This window comes from Eleutherodactylus coqui, chromosome 3 (genome assembly GCF_035609145.1).
Source record: "Eleutherodactylus coqui strain aEleCoq1 chromosome 3, aEleCoq1.hap1, whole genome shotgun sequence".
Classification (NCBI taxonomy): domain Eukaryota; kingdom Metazoa; phylum Chordata; class Amphibia; order Anura; family Eleutherodactylidae; genus Eleutherodactylus; species Eleutherodactylus coqui.
Window position 1 is genome coordinate 133,310,698 of NC_089839.1, and position 16,807 is coordinate 133,327,504.

Here is a 16,807-nt window from a genome sequence, read left to right on the forward strand (position 1 = left end):
TAATTATTACCTGATATACCCTAAAGTATCTTAATTGGTTTTTTAATGAAGCTGAATTGAGGATCTAATAGCTCAGGAACATCAGGAAGAATAATAGTAATTAGAGATGAGCGAGTATACTCGCTAAGGCACATTACTCGAGCGAGTAGTGCCTTAGCCGAGTATCTCCCCGCTCGTCTCTAAAGATTCAGGGTCCGGCGCCGGTGACAGGTGAGTTGTGGCAGGGAGCGGGGGGGAGAGAGGAAGAGAGAGATCCCCCCTTGATTCCTACCCGCTCTCCCCCGCCGCTCCCCGCCGGCCCCCGAATCTTTAGAGACGAGCGGGGAGATACTCGGCTAAGGCACTACTTGCTCGAGTAATGTGCCTTAGCGAGTATACTCGCTCATCTCTAATAGTAATGTTTAAACAGTTTTTCAGCAACTTTAATGTATATTAAATTGTAAACATATTTTTAGATTTTTTTTTCATTTCAGCCTAATTAACACCTTCCACATGATTGACTTCTTTTTAGGAAAATGGACTGGAGTATGAAGCCTGCTTGGTCGCTCAGTGTGATGCGCTAGTGGATGCATTAAATCGTCAAAAGGCAAAGTTGCTGACCAAAGTCACAAAAGAACGAGAACATAAATTCAAGGTGAGAAGGAGCAATATTTAAATTTTAAAAAAGGAAAAGAAACATTTTGTTAAAATTATAATAGTCTTTACATAAATAACTGTAATATATCAGTTTATACTTTTCGTAGTTGTTTAAATAATTGTCCATAAATGTCATGTGTTGACTGTTATATGAAAACAATTGTGGGTTTTTATGACTTCTAGGCTGCATTCACACGAACGTATATTGGCTCAGTTTTCACACCGAGCCTATATACATCGTCCTAATCTGCAGGGGGGGATGGGAGGATGGAAGAGCCAGGAGCAGGAACTGAGCTCCCACCCCCTCTCTGCCTCCTCTCCACCCCTCTGCACTATTTGCAATAAGGAGAGGTGGGACGGGGGTGGGGCTAAGTTCCAAAAATTAGCCCCGCCCCGCCTCTCCCCATTGCAAATAGTGCAGAGGGGTGGAGAGGAGGCAGAGAGGGGGCGGGAGCTCAGTTCCTGCTCCTGGCTCTTCCATCCTCCCCCCCTGCAGATGAGGACAACGTATATCGACTCGGCATGAAAACCGAGCCGATATACGTTCATGTGAATGCAGCCCACGGGCTCGTTCACACGAGCGTATATTGGTCACGTTTTTTTTTGGCCAGCCAATATACGCTCCCCAGCTGATGCATTGGAAATCAGATGGGCGTATTCCTGATGCGTAAAAATGTCTGGCCGGCAAAGATAGCACACACTGTGTGCTTTCCCGCCGACTGTTTTTACGCCGGCTAGGAAAGATAGTTCTGGAATATGTCCGGTTCTATAGATTCCTATAGGAGCCTATGGGAGCTGCAGGGAAAAAGGGAGGTGTGAGAGAGTTTGTCAGTGTGTCTGCTAAACTCCTACCCCCTTCGCTCCTCCTCTCCACCCCTTGGCTGCTGTCTGCAATGGGAGGGCGCGGGATGGGGCAGGAGCTACCGTGTTTTCCCGAAAATAGGTCCTACCCTGACAGTAAAACCTATCGGGTTTTTGGGGGAGGCTTGAAATATAAGGCCTCCCCCGAAAATAGGACCTCGCTAGTGTGCCCGTAAAAAAAAAAAAATCAATACTCACCTGGTCTGCGGCGTCCTGATGGTCTCCGGCAATGACATCACTGAATGGCTGTGATTGGCTCATTGAGCGCCGGCTGTGATTGGTTGCTGGCGCTCTATTAGCCAATCACAGCGCTCGCTTGGCTGGAGGCAGGGTATTCAAAGCCCCATCACCAGCAGAAGACAGCTGTGAGACAATGAAAACTACAACTTTTCCACTGCCAGAAAAATGAAAATGTTCTGGGTCTTAGAATGCAACGATACAGATTCCATTGTTCTTCTTTAAAATGTCTTTTTATTAAAGTAATAAAAAAATTTTAAAAACTCTATATTTAAACTTGCTATCGCAGTAATCGTGCTGATCAGATAAGAAAGTTATGTTATTCTTACGAATAGTAAACGCTGTAATAACAAAACCTCAAAACAATCAGCTAATAGGCAGATGGATGTACCTGTGGTCCCACACGTAGACTCAGTCGGCTGGACTAAAGATGGCTCACTGCTCTCCCCTTCCAGGAAAAGTGATCCCTGTGCGGGCAGGACATCTATAAGAAGTTCTCGGCACTCTGCAGTCTGTCGCAGGGAAGCTCCTTGATAACTGTTTATATAGGGGGAGTGACATCACAGGAGCTCCCTGAAGAATTCCATGGAGGTCAATAATGGATGCCATACAGCGACATCCGTCTCTCATAGACAATAATGGCCTCTGTTAAACGGATCCGTTTTTTTACAGGACACCACAGGATGGAATAGCATTGTCTACTATTTCATCCCATAAAATAATCTAATTCCAGATGGAAACCAGACAGAGATACTGGACACTTGATAATGAAACCCTTTGGATACGTTTAGCGTGTATATCTGGACCTTTCCTGATATATACATTAAATGTAGGAGTCTATGGGAGCCACCAGCATAAATTGGCTGAAAGATAGGGCAATACCTATCTTTTCCGACTGCATATAAAATCGGCCACCATATCCGTTCGACGAAGTTCTATCTTTTCTGGTGCAATGTTTTTACATGACTAAAAATCACTGATCTGCATAAATGCATTGTAAGCCAATGCTTCAGATGGTCGCGTTTTTTTACACAGCGAAATTCGCTGCATAAAAACGCATGTGTGAATAAGGCCTTCTGTCCACGGGTGATATTTCACTGCGTTACCCTTGAGCGATAATCTGCACGCGGGTAGCGCAATGAATGATTTCCATAGGATAACTATGGAAAGTGTAGCCAATGTACACGTATAAAAGTTGCGGTATGCCACAAGTTCGCGGAAAATCGTGGTGAAATAATGCTCCCTTGCAGTGGCTGCCATGGCGGTATATTGCAATGCCCATTGACAGACGGCCTAAGGCTTTAAGGTTCCTAAACTTACAGAAAACCTCTTTAAATACCGTGTTTTTCGCTCTATAAGACGCACCTGATGATTAGACGCACCTAGGTTTTAGAGAAGGAAAATGGGGAAAAAATAATTTTGAACTCCCCCAGACCAGGCAGTGAGGGAGGTATTGCATTAGGAATAAAGAGCAGTAGTACCGCCTCGGAAAGAAGTGTATACCACCAGATCAACCTGCCATTAAGTATCCAGGAAAGCTGAGTGTAAATGTAATGGTTATCTTTCTACTTGTCACCCAGCTTTTCAGGAGCCCTGAATGCCATGTGTGACTAGTTATGTATGTGCTATACATGCTTGCATGAGGGCACCCACCCACTGGCGTTTTTTTACCTGCGTTTTGCGTTTTTCCTGCACAGGCATAGAGATAACATGTGTTCCTGTCCACTGGCGTTTTTTTTGCGTTGCGTTTGCGTTTTTAACATAGGAACTGTCAGTTGCATATGTGTCCTTATTTTTCTCCTAATGCACCCATGAAAGTCAATGGAAATTAATGGAAAAGCCGCGAAAACGCCGCGAAAAACGCACGGAAAAATCGCGGTAAACGCGGAAAACGCAAACGCCAGTGGGTGGGCGCCCTAACTCTGCAGTTGGCATTCAGGATCCTGGAAGAGCTGGGTGACAATGTAATGAGGATTCCGTTAGTTGTCACCCAACTTTCCAGGAGCTCTGCATGGCATGTCTCATTATGGTTATGTATGGAGTATACATCTGTGCATATCTAAGCAGAAATGTATACAACATACAGGCGGCTCTTTCTCCCTTCCCCCTGCTATGTAGCCGGCAGATGTGAGAGCTGTCTTTAACTACAGCTGATTGATAAGTCAGAGGAGGGGGCAGCAGTTCCTCTTAATAATCAGCCATTTTATGGGCGCTGGGCTCTGCTATGGAGCGATCGTTAGCACGCTGTCTGTGGGCTTCCTAGCAGGAGCCACTGGCTGCCTGACTAACTGTTGAGCTCCCTGCTGCTCCCTCGCCCCCACCAATCAGCTGTTTTATGGGCGCTGAGCTCTGCTAAGGAGCGATCATTATCACACTATCTGTGAGCTTCATAGCAGGAACCGCCGGCCGCCCATAAAACAGCTGAGCTCCCTGCTACTCCCCTGCCCACCAATCAGCTGTTGGCCGGGCCACTCTTCTCTCTTGCTGTGTTGGCTTTGTACGCCGGCTGCACATTCGCTCTATAGGACGCACTGACCTTTTCCCCCCACTTTGGAGGAAAAAAAGTGCGTCTTATAGAGTGAAAAATACGGTATGTATGAAAGAATTTTCCCTGCTAATACTTCATTAAGTGAAAAACGTATAAGGCCTTCTTCAGATGGGCGTATAAGTAAATATGCTTGCCGCTATGGAGCGTATTTGCGCATGAACCTGTCAAAAGTTTTTCTTTTAAGCATTCAAACTTTGCGCTGTTGTGCGTAAAAAAAAAATCGGGATCATAGGTTCTTCCTTATTTCTTCTCGCACCTATAAAAAGTACATTCAAGAAAGATAGGACAAGGCCTATATTTTCTCTCATGTAGTAATATTGCGCGAGAATCAGGCTAGTGAAATGGCTTTGTTTTGTTACAATTCGCGGGTGTGATTTTCACACCCAAGATACGTTAAGAAAAATGGCCATCTGTTTAAGCCCTTATATTGTTAAGACTACTATTTCTGAGCAGTGTTGAGATTCCACTAATACGCTTCTGTAACAAGAAGTAGTCCTACATCTAAAATTAAATAAGTAGTCATAATAATAGTTTAGAAATTTTGTAAATGCTTGATGTAAAGCATACCTCGCCCTAAGGGTTCACTGATACAGGCAAGAATCTCATGCCCCTTTTGTGTACTTCCAGACGCACAAATATGGACTTATTCACATGAGCGTTTTTTTTCCCCCCAACACAGTGATAAAGTGTTCCAATACTCAACAACAAAAATGTCATTTCACTAAACAAGAGTTATTAAAAGCTGAACTCTTGTTTTAGAATGTTAAATCTGGCGAGTGGCAACTCGAGCAGTACAACCTGTAATCGAACGTCATGTCTCTTGTGCTAATAATGCGAGGTACGTGTGAAGTCACAAACAATTAATTGTTCAGTTAGGGCTTGTTCACATGGCTGTATAAGTACAACGCTGTGAGTCTCGCAGCATTGTACTCATCGCAGCCCCTTCTGTGTTGGCAGAAGAGACGGAGAGATCGTGTGCGGGCTGCAATGGGCACTGTGCATTCCCAGAATTATGACGTCACTGACATGCACAGTGAGACTTTTTTTTTTCAAATATCCCCCTCTGTTCAGAGCAGGGCTCCATACTAAATGCTGCCCTCTCGCAGGCATTGTGAGGGGGCAGCGTTTCAATAAAGAGCCCTTCAAGGCCTGCGTATAAAACGCAGGCAAATAGAGCATTCTGCGATTTATTTTTCCTGCGTTTTAACGGATGTCCCCTCACAGCTCCAAAAACAGGTGTGAAAGGAAGAATAAAGGTCCATAGACCTTCATTGCCTCCATTTACCACGTGTTACGCACAGGAAAAACATGTGCGTAATACGCAGTGAAAATACGCCTATGTAAATGAGTCCATACCGACAAGCATGTGACACTGAAACAACATGTTTTCCTAAGACAGTAGGCTGCAACTGTATAGCCACATCAAGAAGATATCCTAATCCTGCAACTTTGTTTCCAGGTTGTCTGGGACCAAATAAATCACTGTACACTGAAACTGCGCCAGTCAACAGGGCTAATGGAATATTGCCTTGAAGTAATCAAAGAAAACGACCCCTCTGGCTTCTTGCAGGTACGAGCACGCAATCCATTCTTTAACAAATAAAGATATACATGAAATCTGGAGTTCAGCGATGATGGCTATGTGATTATTACTTGGCCACTATGACAACTTTATGCACATGTTAGAAATATCAAAAATTGTTGACTACCACAGTAATTAGGCTACCTTCACACTTGTGTCCCAACCACCATCCACAGAGCTAATCCACAAACATACAGGAACCACCGGATCTGGTAAATGCCCAGCAGAGCCAGATGGACCCCATTACCTATAATGGGTCTGTCTGGCGTCTGGCATGCAAACTAAAAAGTTCCAGTCTGAAATAGTGCTGATGGCTGTGCTATGTCTTCTGGAAGTTTTGGAATTTTCTGCTAGACCTGGGTCACAGATGGAGCCTCCAATGCAGATGTGAATGTAGCCTTAGAGCGGCTTCACATGACCGTATGCGCAAATATGCTCACCACAACGCAGCTTGTTTGGGTGAGCAAGATTTGAAGAGGTACATAATCTGTGCAAACATGGTCGTGTGACAAAGCCCTAAGACTGTATGTTCTACTTATATATATCACCGTTGTGCTTTCCTACATGTAACCGATGCTCTTAACATGTAAATAAACACACTGAGCCTCATTTACCAAGATTGTCTTAGCTCATAGCAACCAATCACAGTGCAGCTTTCATTGTAGCTGAGCTCTGGTTGGTTGTTATAGGAAACAATGGCAGCTTTCCTAAAAGTTACCATGCATTCATTTTTTTCTTGAAAGTAACGCAGGGGCCATTTTAAGCTATTTACAAAAATATTTATTTAACCGAATCCAGACATTTTTAGTTGAAAATCACTGGTACACACTGTTCCCTCTAAGCTGTAGGCTTGAGTCACATTTACCACTGGAAGGCCATTTTCACACAGCCAAGAACAATGTTGTGCCCAACATCCTGTCCGTGTGACCTGCGATGTTCGGGAAACTGCACACTACATATCCTATTCTTGTGAAACAATAGTATCAGCTGTATCCCGCTGTGAATCCCTGATAAGGCTCATCATCGTCTTTCAGCATGCTGAAAGACAACGATGAGCGACAGCTTAACGAAATCTGCACGATGGGTGAATATTTATACACAACGATTATCGCTCAAAAGATGGCTTTTGAGCGAATTTTGAGCGATAATCGTTGTGTCTAAATGGGCCTTTCCACAGCACAACTGTCATGTAAACCGCTTATTAAATTGTTAGGTGTACACGTGCACTGAAACACCGATCAGCGATTAAATTCCTATTTTGTACCTGCTTTCTCTCAGAAAGTAGATGTAACATCAGCGGATCTTCCCTGTGCTATTGGGGAATACAAGAATGCAGGCTATCTATAAACAGAGAGATGGTGAGGGAACACTTAGCTAACTTAAAAGAATCCAAGTCCAGGTCCAGATGAATTACATCCTAGGACAGTAATAGTGAACCTTTTAGAGACTGAGTGCCCAAACTGCAACCCAAAACCTACTACGTATCGCAAAATTCCAATACGTCAAGGGGCAGGGCTTATCACAATGTATGATTTTACCTACATCGTTATAAAAAGGACAAGGCTGTTTCAAAATAGACAGGGTGCAGATTTTGACAGCTTTTTGGATGCGGAAATGCTTCTGAATTTGCCATGAAAATGTCCGCTGATGACATTCTGCAGCATTTCCACCACGTGTAAACGTACTCCAGTAGTAATAGTGACCTCCACAGTGGTCTCAGTAGTAATAGTGACCCCCACAGTGGTCTCAGTAGTAATAGTGACCCCCACATTGGCCTCAGCAGTAGTAGTGACCGACTCAGAGGGCCCAGTAGTTATAGTGAAATAGGTGGAAAGAGAAAGTGGAGCAAACCCACAGTAAAGACTGAATCTAAAGGCCTGGGAAGATACCCTGGTCTTAAAGTGCTTAAATTGGATATGGTAGATAACAGGAGGTGCTGCCACCCAGATTAAACCACCGATGGTAGGGGGGTAGTGCTGGGATGATTAACAGTACATGGGCAATGGCAAAACACGTATGAATATAAAACAAGGGTACTGCCCCCTGCACACGGATTTCACGCAGAATTTCCACCCGTGCCCGCCTGCATAGGATTGCATTACAAAATGCAATCCTCTGCAGATGGCCGTGATTTGACCATAGCAACCAATCACAGCGCAACTTTAATTTTTCAAACTGCTCTGGTAAAATAAAAGCTGCCTGTGATTGGTTGCTATGAGCAACAAGGACAGCTTTTCTTTTAGGACTCCATTACACAAGCGGAGATCTGCGCGTATTTCTGCACGAAAAAACGCCCACACAGCTGGTGCGGACAAAATTCCTCACATGCCAGAGAAAGAACATATGGCTGGCAATGGACCCGGTCATGCGGATTTTTGTCCACACGCGGTGCAGATGTTTTTCCATTCGGAAATCTGCGTGGATCGACGCTCGTCTGACTGAGCCCTTAGACAGTTTTGATATATTTGCCCAACACACATTAAATTACAAGCTATCACCTTCATTACGTTACCTCAGTTCCATAAACCCGAGACATACACAAAGGGCAGGTCAGGTCGTAGAGTCTAAAATGAAGCCAAGGATTCGAAAGACAATGGAACCTAAGTAGATTGATCCGCTCAATCCTATTGAAGCATCTTAAGATTAGTCGACAGGATAAAACAACTCCTGTGAAAAATGAAATTCTCGATCAGCTTCTGTACTTTGTGCTGTGGTAACCATTTACTGCAGATTTTTGGTTGAAAATTTTGGATTGAAAATGCTTAACAAACTACAGTACAATATTGGTAAATGACGTTCTCATACCCCCCCACCTATGCACGGATGGCGAAGTGATGCCAGAACAAATTTTTTCTCTCTGTTTCATCACAGCACAAAATGAACAATATTTAGCTGACCTTAAACCACTATACCTGGAAATGGTGGAGAATCTATTAAAAAATGCATTAATGTGCTTGGTAAATGGCAAAAGATTATAACACTTTTTATAACACTTTTTGTGCCAAGTCAACATTGCTTAAAGTAAGGCCACATTTACGTCATTACTAGCTTGTCCGCGTTCGGGCAGTGTGTTTAGGCTGCACGATTCTCATACAGTTCTCGGGCACTAGTTGTTCAGTGTTTCACATTCCTATAAACGTTTAGTGTTTAAAGTGCACGATTAGTGCCTGAGCCAGCAATGATTTTTATGTCGACTGAAACTAAACGATAAAGGAGAACCGGACAAATCGCATTCATCGTTCAGTCGTTGGCTCACGTTTAAACTGAACTATTATCCTTCAATTTCGCTCGTTTAAATGATTTTCTGAAGGATAATCGTTCAGTCTAAACACATTTTAAGGCCCATACACATTGAAGAGCTGTCAATTGGACTCTCAATCTTGTCCAACACATGCATGCTTGGCACGTCAGAGAATGCAGAGCAGGGAGAAAGGCACTTTAAAGCCCAGCAGCCCGGACCTTATCTCCCAGGCCAGCTATTGTTGGGGAAAATCGGGAGGACCAGCCAAAATCTTCATGTTCAGTGTATCAAAATCTAATGTGCACTGGGCAGCCTTAGATCCCAGAGCCCAAGGCGGCTGCACGTCTTCGGATTTCTTTGACAATGTTGAAACACTGGGTTTCATTTATCAACATATAACAACCAATTAGCGACGGTCACAGCAATCTGATAAATGAAAACTCTGCTCTGACTTGCTGCCAACAAAAACATTTTCTCTGTTAAGACTCATGCAAAGACAATCTTTCAAACAACTGAAAGATTGACAGTTTTAGCGATCATTTTGCATAAAGTACTAATTGCCACTTTATCAGCTTCATTTACGTGCAAATGTGCATCTGGGAGCTGCTTGCAGGTGGTTTGAGCTCTGCGATCAGCTCCTTTGCTTTCGCATGGGCTGCCGCGGGCTGTCGGCATGAATACAATGTAATCAGCTGTTCCCATGCAGAACACAGTGTGCGGTCTGTTTTCTCGCACAGGTTGCAGAGAGAATACAATGCTATCTCTAGCTCCCGTGGAGAACATAGCGTGCGGTCTGAACGATGGTTTTTAAACTCACCTGAAAATCATCATTCAGACGAAAAGTGCACAATAGTAGCATTTACATGCAACGATTATTTCTTATATGCCATTGTTTTAACGACTTTTGAGCTGTAATCGTTGCGTGTAAATGGGCCTTTAGGCTGTTTCAATAAATGAGGCATTGTATGGATGCAAGTCACTGGAGGACTTGTCATGTTGTAAAGCCAGCGGGCGGTAGCATGGCTCTGAAGACTCTTTCTCCACTTTTTATCTGTCATACTCACTTCTATTCACCTGTATGGGATCTTCTTAGATCAAGCTCCCAGCAACGTGAATCTGTCTAGTGGATGTACCCCACCATTCACTGTCAGTGGTGAATGTCAGACAGTCAATCAAATCCCCATTTATAGCAACTAGTATGGACCACCTACTTAACAGATTCACAGCAGCCAGTTCTAATAGCCAGTATGGACAAACAGAGGTGAGTATGAAGGAAAGAAAAGCCGTTGAGGAGTCAACAAAGTCCCGCTAGGAGAACTATACCTCCAGCCCTGCTGACTTTATAACGTGACAGGCCCTCTTTAGGTCAGTTATTTGAACTTTGTTAGGCTTCTGAGTTCTTCATCTCAAACTCATAAGATGTTTTATGTGCTTTATATCTTCCAGGGTTCAATGCTTACATAACAGAGCCATTTTTCTTGTGGGTGAATTTCCTATTATAGAGTTATGTTTACCACATGCTATATCAACAACCAAATTTGAATGACTGTACTCCAAGAGTATCTGCACCTTCAGAAAACTTTTGACATGTCAAAAGTATTGATCAGTGGGGGTCTTGCTGCTGTATGCAGAAGTTTCCTATACACCTCTATGAGGCCGTCTTCCAGTGCAGGAAGTAGCCGAAAACAAGCGAACATAGCTAAGGGGGCACTGCGCTTTGTGAATGCTGCAGCCCCCTCATTGTAGCAATCAATGGGGGGCTCAGCGCTGATCAATACTTTTGACATGTCTCTATAACATGTCAAAAATTTTCTGAAAGTGCAGGTACCATTGAAAATGCTTATATATTTAACTCAATCTTATATGTTCTAAAGATTTCAGATGCTTTGATAAAGCGTGTTCAAGGCTCCCAAGAGCAGTGGGTTAAAGGAGCGCTGGAACCAAAAGTCTCTCCTGAATTCGACCTCACGTTGGACAGCGACCCCTTGCTACAGGCTATTCACCAGCTGGATTTCATTCAGATGAAATGTAAGGGTGAGCTCCTTGGTTTTATTTGCCCATGTGCTTTTCACTATTTATGAGCAAGGTGAAAATGTGGAAACCTGTAGCGAGAGAACTCTAACCATTTATTGAACACACATGCGTGATTGAAGAGGTGCTTGGGTGTATGGAAGATATAAAATGATTGGCATGTTAAACAGAGGCATAGAGAACTTTACTGACATTTTACTCAGTGGTGGATTAAGGAGACCAAAGGCCCAGGGCTGTTCACACAACTTGGGTCCTTCATGCCTGCAGCAAATCCACCATGTCTGTTAAAATACCCTAATGGGGGCAATCATATTAGGAGTAAGGGTATGTTCATATGTAGCAGATTTGGTGCTGATTTTGACATGGTTCTGAAGCAGAATTCATCCCTTCATTTCAAAGGGCAAAATTTGATGTAGATCTGCATCAAGATATGTACCAATTGTGCAGATATGATGTAGTTTTTGGTTTGGGACCACATCAAAATTCTGCTATGTCTGAATGTACTCTAAGGGTATGGTCACATGGTGGATTCTGCTGCGTAATATTCTATGATGATTCTGCCTGAAGAAATTCAGCAGAAATCTGTGGCTACTCTGCCACAAACACGCACATGGATTTAGCCCTGTTAATAGGATAACAATAAACCACACACAACATCACTGTAAACAACATAGCTCATATAATTACCTCCATACAATCACTTAGCAAAACCCACTATACCGAGACCAACATTACCAATAATATTACTATATGAGGGCCAAAATAATACTGTCACACCACATAGTGATTAATTTCAACATGCTATCACTAAATAAAGACCACAACAAAGATCAATATTACCAATAATAATACTTCATGAGGGCTAAATAATACCTGTGACCACATAATCCCTGTAAAATGTTACTGAAAAAGCACTATACAAAGACCAATATTACCCTCCCCATACAGTGACCATATAGCAGTATAATAGGCCAGCTTCTCAGACTTGCCTTCCTTCTGCTATTTCTGGCAGGCGCAGGCGTCATCCTGCTTCCTCTGTAACTTGAACTGCTGTAGACTCTTCGCCAGCACTGCATGGGTTATATTTTCCAGTGCTTCCAGCTCAGCTGTAGGACTTTGGCCATTACCTCTCTATTTAGCTGAGCTGGGAATCCAACCTCATTGCTTGAGTGTTGGTGTGTGTATGCCTCAGACACCTAGCACAGGTCTTGTCTCTAACTATTTTGTCTGCGCTTTCTTGTACTTGTTTCTGTATTCATTTATTTACTGTTATCCAGTCATTGTACAATTCATGTCTCTGTCCTTGTTGTCTGTCCCTCTGTCTTTTGCCTTGTCCATTGTCTTCCTACCCCTGCACAATTTCCAGTCCTGCCTGTCTTATTGGTGTGTACAGCGGTGTATTCTGTGTCCTATCAGGGATAGTCAGGCCCGAAAGGAAGACCATTTGGTCGTCCTTTGTAGGGACGCTCACCCTGCTTTTAGGCAGGGGTTCCCCCATCTCCCTGACTAGCAATGGGCATGATTTTCCATCGGCATTGCTCATAGGTCAATCTGTTTCACATGGTCTTGTACCGATGTTTCTGACCACCAGGGGTCAGCTGCCAACCATTCCGGGACTAGCCCAATCCAAAACGGTAGGTTGACTCAGTGGGTCCACACTTGCTGTCCCTAACACAGTATATACTAGATCTACACAGGCACCTTACAGACCATATAAATGATTATATAACATTATGTCCAGTGACATTTCCTTTGACTGGAGTCATCCACATTCCTTTTTTTCCATCAACGACCAGACCGTCATGATGACTTCTCCCGGTCATAGCTTGTCTGTGCAGAATTTGACACACAGACATATTTAACTCCTCAATCTTCCAGGGACCTAGCTTTTTTTTAAACTTCACATAATCTCCCTATCCATAGCAACACAGATAGTAGCAATCCTACCTGAGATAACCCACACATTAATAGTATCCCAGCACCCCAGACCCCTAAACTCAGTAGTGATGCCCTTTGTGTATTGTAAGAAAAAAGTTATACTAACCTGTGCTGCTCCTCTTGCTCTTTAACTCTGTGCACTGCCACAGAGCTCGTCTCACTTTTGGATAGAATGATTATGTGATTGCTGAGGCTAGTTCCTAGCTGTAGCAATCATGTGTGCATGCCAGATGAAGGCTCTACGAGGAACTCAGCAGATGAGCAGTGTGGGCAGCATGGACTTGAGAGACCAGGAGCCGGAGGAGTGTTACAGCAGGTAAGTATAACATTTTTTTTTTGTACATTTCACCAAAAATGTTCTCCTTTCCAAAGACCCCAGGACTCATGGATTATATCAATAGGGCAGGGGTGTCAAACTCATTTTCACCGAGGGCCAAATCAGCCTTATGGCTGCCTTCAAAAGGCCGATTCTAATTGTAAGACAGTATACTAAAAGTGAACCCCAGAGTGGCCCGATTGGTAATAAGGTCCTGCATAGTGGCCAGTAGTGCACACTATTATACATACATATATATTACATACACACAGGCGTGCACTATTATTATACATATATGTATGTACACACAGGCGCACACCGTTATGCGCATATACGCACAGGTGCACACCGTTATGCACACATACGCACAGGCGCACACCGTTATGCACACATACGCACAGGCGCACACCGTTATGTACACATACGCACAGGCGCACACCGTTATGCACACATACGCACACCGTTATGCACACATACGCACAGGTGCACACCGTTATGCACACATACGCACAGGCGCACACCGTTATGCACACATACGCACACCGCTATGCACATATACGCACCGACGCACACTGTTATGCACATATACGCACAGGCGCACACCTTATACACACATACACACAGACGCACACCATTATGCGCATATACACACAGATGCACACCGTTATGCGCATATACACACAGGCGCACACCGTTATGCACACACAGACGCACACCGTTATGCACACATGCACACAGGCGCACACAGTTATGCGCGTATATGCACAGGCGCACACCGTTATGTGCATATACACACAGACGCACACCATTATGCACATATACGCACAGACGCACACCATTATGCATATATACGCACAAACGCGCACACACATATACATACACAGATTATATATATATATTATACACACATACACATACATACACACATACATACGCACACAAGGACACTTCTGCATTTTTATACACATCTTTATACTTACCTGCATCCAATGTGGTCCCCCTGGCAGGTATACTGGCTGCCCTCAGTCCTTTTTGGGGCCCTCCTGCATACTTAGGCCCCTGATGTCTCCCAGGCCTGCAACCATGAACAGAGGGATGGCAGGTGAGAGGAGTTCACCACTGACCAGGCTCTCATCCTGCAGCTGTTCCTCCTCAGCGCTGCTCTGTTCGCTCCAGAAATCATATCTTCTGCAGTCTTCTTCCTTCCTCCGCGCCGTTGTTAGTGTTCTATCGGCACTCCTCTATTACTGTCTGCACTAGACAGAACAAGCCGATAGAAGATTGTCTACTGACAGCAGAACGGAGGTGAGGGAACTTACTGCACAGCCAGCGGGCCACAGAAAATGAGGTGGCGGCCGGATTCGGCCTGCGGGCCTTGTGTTTGACACCTGTGCAATAGGGGTAATTTTGAAGGCTGTGGGTCCTTCTGGAGCTTTTGGCCAGGAAGGCCAACCCTATTGCCCCTATTACAAATCACCATTGATTTTACTACACAAAGATCTTGTGTGATCTGATTTTTTTTCCTTGAAAACTCCCGTCTTCAAATATTACCATCTCCAGATAACAGGAAGAATTTTCCTTTGAAAGAAGTAAAATCTTAATTTTTAGGATTCTCTCGCAATCTTTTTGTGACATTTTTTTGGAATAAATAAAACACCCTAATTTTCATGCATTTATTTTACCAGTTTTTTCAATGTTTGACTTTTTTTCTCAAATGCAGACATTTTTATATGTAATTTTAATGCGTTTCTCTAGTCCTATAAAGAAGTCTATGGAAAAGCACATGAAAGAAATACCACACCTAGCGCATGAGGCATTTCTAAGAATAACATTTCTGACGCCAAATTCCTATTGCCTTACAGTTAACATCTGGCCACAGATTTTTTAAAAATAAAACACATAAAAAAGCACTAGAAATAAACACTATGCATGAAACCAGCATCAACCGGCAAAGCAGAAACTGGCAGAATTCAAGTTTTAGATATTAAAGTGAAGCTCCACTTTTAACTAATAAAAGCAAATCCAACAGCCTTTATTATAAATCAATTACTCAGCGCCTCATATCATAATGAATGACATTCCAAAATATAGATAGGTAAGTGAGTGACAACTCACCTGGTGCTCAGTGGACTTCTCTAAACAGAGAAACCACTGGCACCCGATGTCCACAATGGCTTCAAATGACAATCCGGACTCCAAGATCCAGTCAATTGAGAGTCGTCCCAGGGCTGAAGCCTTTGTAGAGGCTGTGTTATCCAAATAGATCCAATCCAAATGTAAAAATACCCCCATACATTTATTGCGACGCGTTTCGGCAGAGAACACCCGCCTTTCTCAAGCAATCATAAAATTTACAGAGACAACACAACTATAAATAGGTACAATTAAAAGATTTAACTTACATAACCTGCTTTCGGTGGCCGCCGGTGCGGGCGCCATCTTGGTGTCACGGGGTCACCCCACGTGACGCACCACGTCACTCAAACCACGTGATCTGTCACGTCATTAGACAAGATCCATTCATAAAAACGGGTCAATAGTAAATCTATCCCGTGACCATAAGCGTCATCTACTCATTCATTCATAGAGATTAGATCGGTTTCGTTTAACCCTTCCCACCAATCACATACCTCTCTCTCTCAATCATTAAATCATCTTTCCCATATATTTTCAATCACCACTGATCAAAATTTTAATCAATCTATCTGAAAGTTTACTTCACAATCATTATCAAAAGGCATTATTACTGCTCAATCAAAAAAAGACTTTTATAAAATGCATATATAAAAATAAATCCACAAATCACTAGATAATATAATTATCCACTAAAAAACTAATTTTGGAATAATTTTTAAATACATTTATAATATTATTAAGTTTATATAAAAGACACGTATTATGACGCTTAATAAATTGATTTAAATGTGGAACACATCCAGAATAAGTCAATTAGTCCCCTTTGTCGGAAAGAAATGTACTGGATATATAGGTTGAAGACTCTGGTACCATTAGGATTAAATGAAGTTTTAGAGTAAATTTAATTTAATCTTTTATATTTATTAACAGTATAGTTTTAGACAAATATGTAGAATAGGTTTTTTATTGAGTAATCATATCTAGAGATGAGCGAACGTACTCGTCCGAGCTTGATATTCGTGCGAATATTAGGGTGTTCGGGATGCTCGTTACTCGTAACGAGTACCACGCGGTGTTCCGGTTACTTTCAGTTTCCTCTCTGAGACGTTAGCGCGCTTTTCTGGCCAATTGAAAGACAGGGAAGGCATTACAACTTCCCCCTGTGACGTTCAAGCCCTATACCACCCCCCTGCTGTGAGTGGCTGGGGCGATCAGATGTCACCCGAGTATAAAAGTCGGCCCCTCCCGCGGCTCGCCACACATGCCTTGTGACTTAGCTGA

The 16,807-nt window shown here is 43.2% G+C and overlaps 1 protein-coding gene across 1 annotated transcript in view; it reads left to right on the forward strand.

Moving 5' to 3' along the window:
* The window catches only part of TRIM67 (tripartite motif containing 67), a 177,355-nt gene that overhangs the window by 76,508 nt on the left and 84,040 nt on the right, over window positions 1–16,807 (forward strand). The window contains exons 3-5 of the mRNA XM_066594880.1: window positions 512–634; window positions 5,742–5,852; window positions 10,980–11,139. Of these exons, the coding sequence (XP_066450977.1) occupies window positions 512–634; window positions 5,742–5,852; window positions 10,980–11,139 (394 nt within the window). The remainder of the gene's footprint in view (window positions 1–511; window positions 635–5,741; window positions 5,853–10,979; window positions 11,140–16,807) is intronic.